We start from the raw sequence: 2,637 nt of genomic DNA, 5'->3' as shown, positions 1-2,637 counted from the left end.
TATGTTCTCCCTGTGTTTTTGTTGCTTGCCCGAATGCTCCAGTTTCTTATCCCACAGTCCAAAAACATATTGGTAGATAAGTGGTAGTTGAAAAAATGGACCCTATTGTGTGCTTGTTTGTGTGGTAGAGAGTTTGGATTGCAAACTCCAAAGGGCAGGGAGTGATGTGATATATTGACCTGACACTACAATTTAAGGTCCAATTCAGCCATGAAATATTTGTTTTATATCGCTCTTCTTGTTGAACAGAAAAACAACAACATTCTGATGTCCCAACAATTATTTCTGGGTAATGTTCAAGGATTCTTTTTTTCATTTTAGTTTGGCGACTGTACTTTGTGAAACTACCCAATTTGTATTTCATTACAGGCATTATGACAGCTCCAACACATCCACAAACAATAAGAAAGACACATACACACTCACAAATGCACAGGGTCAAGCCAAGTTTTTTATGCTACTTTTAACTCTTTTAACAAAACATTCACAGACAATGACCAGGTCAGATATGCTACTAACAAAATAAAGTGAAACATAATTATTCAGCAACACCATCTATAAGCAGAAATTAGTGGAATCATTACAATATATGCAGGAACTATTAACCCTGGAGCAGAATCTATTGAGCTTTCCATGCAGATCATGTCAGTCATTTTCTCTTGTAGGCAGACAACTCCCTTGTGTGTGAAGACTTCAGAAGTTGTCCTGTAAGACAATGCAAAGACACAATTCAAGCCCTGTATTGCTCCCTCATAGGTTACCATCCAGTTGGCAATCCAAGCCATGCTACAATCACAGTTCCACGGGTTAAAGGACAGGAAGAGACTTTTCAGTTTAGGCATATCTGAAAATAAATAACTGGGGATAGAGGTCAAATTATTTTTATTGAGATGAAGTAGCTGAAGCTGCTTTAGAGACGAAAATGCCTTGTGCGTGATGTGTGTTATGCGATTGTTATTAAGATGTAATTTTTTCAAGTGAACGAGCCTATTAAAGGAGCAGTTAACTTGATCAATCTCGTTAGCTTCCAGGTACATAATCTTGAGCTGATCTAAGCCGCTGAAAAGCTGATTAGGCAAATGAGATATAGAGTTATGTCCTAAATTTAGCACATTCAGTTTGTTTAGTTGGTTAAAGGCTTCATCTTGAATAGCCCAAATCCGGTTCCTTCGTAGATTAAGATCTTGCAAGGCTCCCTGATATTTAAAGGAGTTTTTCCCTATTGCTTCTATTTTATTGTTTTCCATATATAACCTGGTGACGTTGCGGAGTTTCCTCAAAGCTTGTGGAACGTAATGTATCTTATTGAAACCTAAGTCCAGAACTTCCAAAGAGGAGACATGCGAGAACACAAGAGGGTGGATTTCAAAGATGTTGCAATGAGACAGATCCAAAGAGACGAGGGTTGAGAGGCCTTGGAAAGTGTGGGCATGGAGGTAGGTCAATCTTGGGTTCTTGCTAAGATTTAACTCTTTTAAGTTGCCGAGAGCAATGAAAGCACCAGGATACACGAAGGTCACGTTGTTCTGGTTCAGCCACAGAATTTGAAGGGAGGGTACATCCCGAAAAGTATTGAAAGGAAGAATCCGTATAAGGTTCCCTGCCAAGGTCAGTGAGACAGCAGAAGCTGGTAGATCTGGAGGAAGGCTTTTAATTCCCACTTTATCGCAATAAATCTCATCATCAGAAGAACATTGGCACACAGTAGGGCAAGTAGAGTTACTGAACTCACTATTTACCTCAACAATAATATACCCAAAGAGAATGAGTGAGATGATAGAAATTCTTGAACATAGAATACTAACTACAACAGGACCATATGCCGGCAGCATAGTTGGGGTTTGAAATGTGAACTTTGTTATTTCAATGAAGATGCTTGGGCAATCATGAAGCGACGCCTACCAATCAGGTTTTTAGACAGATATAAGAGGATTACATGTCAGAGTGCATCCTTGTACATATGTGGAACTTCCATAAAAACAAAGGGTCTGATTCATCAAGACACGCATACTGAGCGGAACCTGCATTTGTTTTAGAACGCACGGAATTCAGGCTTATGCACAAATTCAACAAGGAGCAGATCTGGAGATACGTGATCTAATGAATAGGGGTGTAGGTCTGCTCAGCTCTACTGCACAACACACTGCAGGATATGTCCAATGCATATGTGGAATATAAAATCACATAAAAACACACTGGGAAAAAAAAATCAAGTAATGTCACTTGTAAATAATATAGGCATTAGTGATAAAACAGTTTAAAAAAATCTATATATATTTTAATATATTTTTTTCCCATGAAATACATTATGTTATTAATTCCTACTGAACATAAAATATTTTTCTACAGTTGTTCCTGATTGCAACTGATCGTTATAGTATGCATACGTGACTGTCGTCACTAGCAGTCAGGACTGAGACTAGCCCTGTAGCTGGAGCAAGAAATATGACAGAAAATCAAGTACTTTTGATATGCCCAGATCTTGAATCAGACAAGGCTGCGTGCGCTCGTCCTTACTGTACATTAACTACAGGCGAACATCCCTCTGACGCCCAGTTCCCGCCCTGAAATTGTAAGCTGTAGTAAGTGCCCTTTGCATACGCGGATGAATTGAACGCTGCTGCTTTTAATCGCATA

The 2,637-nt window shown here is 39.0% G+C and overlaps 1 protein-coding gene across 1 annotated transcript; it reads right to left on the bottom strand.

Annotated features, from left to right (window-relative positions):
- Positions 1-431: 431 nt before the first annotated feature.
- LOC142102374 (uncharacterized) lies at positions 432-2,194 on the bottom strand. The gene has a single exon (XM_075187219.1). The coding sequence runs from the start codon at positions 1,830-1,832 to the stop codon at positions 543-545; it is 1,290 nt and encodes a 429-aa protein (XP_075043320.1). The 5' UTR covers positions 1,833-2,194; the 3' UTR covers positions 432-542.
- Positions 2,195-2,637: the final 443 nt, after the last annotated feature.

The sequence above is a fragment of the Mixophyes fleayi genome, chromosome 9 (genome assembly GCF_038048845.1).
Source record: "Mixophyes fleayi isolate aMixFle1 chromosome 9, aMixFle1.hap1, whole genome shotgun sequence".
Lineage (NCBI taxonomy): Eukaryota > Metazoa > Chordata > Amphibia > Anura > Limnodynastidae > Mixophyes > Mixophyes fleayi.
Note: the sequence above shows the minus strand (reverse complement) of the source record. Positions and strands in the feature narration are given on the sequence as shown.

What these genes read in the sequence shown, in the direction of transcription:
- LOC142102374 (XM_075187219.1), bottom strand. Translation starts at nt 1,832, where the DNA reads ATGCTGCCGGCATATGGTCCTGTTGTAGTTAGTATTCTATGTTCAAGA.